The 1366-nt window shown below is 34.3% G+C and overlaps 1 protein-coding gene across 1 annotated transcript; it reads right to left on the reverse strand.

Annotated features, from left to right (window-relative positions):
- Window positions 1-756: 756 nt before the first annotated feature.
- Window positions 757-1359, reverse strand: LOC132008314 (olfactory receptor 4A47-like; the record flags this gene model as incomplete). Its single annotated transcript, XM_059386852.1, has 1 exon — window positions 757-1359. A coding segment is annotated over one exon (603 nt), but the record flags the coding sequence as incomplete, so codon positions are not given.
- Window positions 1360-1366: the final 7 nt, after the last annotated feature.

The following is a 1366-nucleotide window of genomic DNA, read 5'->3' on the forward strand; positions in this document are numbered from 1 at the left end:
ATGGCAGAGATATTATCCAATGTTTTAAGCTATAAGGGAAGATTAATGGATCATCTCAATGAAAATACAACACCGAACAAAGCTTCTCCACATGAAGAAATAAAAGGATTCCCTAATTAGAAAAATAAATAAATCTTACTTATCATATCTAAGCCTTTTGTTTGGATATTTTTCTTGCCTTAACTTCTTTAACATTAATATTACAATTTGGAAGCAGAATTCCTTTTCAATCCTATTAGCTAAGTAATATAAACTAAATTATATACTTAAACATCTTGCAGTTATAAAAATAAGTTATATACTTCGAGTATTAAGAATGAGTTGTCTTTGTATTGGAGGAGTGAACCAAGTGTTTATGTTCCATTTCTTAAAATGTTTCCCTGAAATATATAATGATCACTATTAATTCTGAAAAAGAACAATTGAACAAAAGAGAAGCCCATGAAAATTGTCCAGTAATGAAAATAAAGATACAAAACTAATTTTAGCATAACTCATCACATGGAACACAAACATATAGCTTCAAAAAAAAAAAAAAAAACAAAAAACGTTTAATGCCCAAAAGCCACAAACCTACTTAACTAACAATTTATGAAAATCTTAGAAATCATTTTTGATCATTATAATATTTACACCTTAAATGCTTTCATCATACCCAAGTTCATTAAATCTGAGGAGAAATTCATTACAAATTAATAATCCTTTCCTGGGTGGAGTTACTCTTCATTGAAAAAAGGTGATAATTTCTCTTCAGCATCATTTTCTTCTCTTCCACAGCTTTTTCATAGCATTTTTCATCTCTCCATTTCTCAGAGTATAGATCAGAGGGTTTAACATAGGGGTGATAACTGTGTAAAATACAGTCAAGGATTTATCAATGGGTAAAGGAGAAGGAGGTCTCACATATGTAAAAATGCAAGGGACAAAGAAGAGAACCACCACTGTAATGTGAGAGCCACAAGTGGATAAGGCTTTGCGCCTCCCTTCCTGACTGTGGGTCTTCAGAGATTGCAGAATGACCCCATAGGAAATGAGTAAGACCGTAAAGATGACCACACAGATTGCCCCATCATTGGCAACTATAATGAAGCCAATAACATAGGTGTCAGTGCAGGCAAGTTTTAATAACGGATACATGTCACACATAAAATGGTCAATGACATTGGGACCACAGAAGGGAAGATTATAAGCAAAGAGAAGTTGAACAACAGCATGCAGAAATCCTCCAACCCAGGCCAACAGCAACAACAGAACACACACCCGTTGATTCATGATTGTCAAATAATGCAAAGGTTTGCAGATGGCCACATAGCGGTCATAGGCCATGACCACCAGGAGCAAAATCTCAGCACCACCAAATAAGTGC

Source organism: Mustela nigripes, unplaced genomic scaffold (assembly GCF_022355385.1).
Source record: "Mustela nigripes isolate SB6536 unplaced genomic scaffold, MUSNIG.SB6536 HiC_scaffold_77, whole genome shotgun sequence".
In the NCBI taxonomy this organism is placed as follows: domain Eukaryota; kingdom Metazoa; phylum Chordata; class Mammalia; order Carnivora; family Mustelidae; genus Mustela; species Mustela nigripes.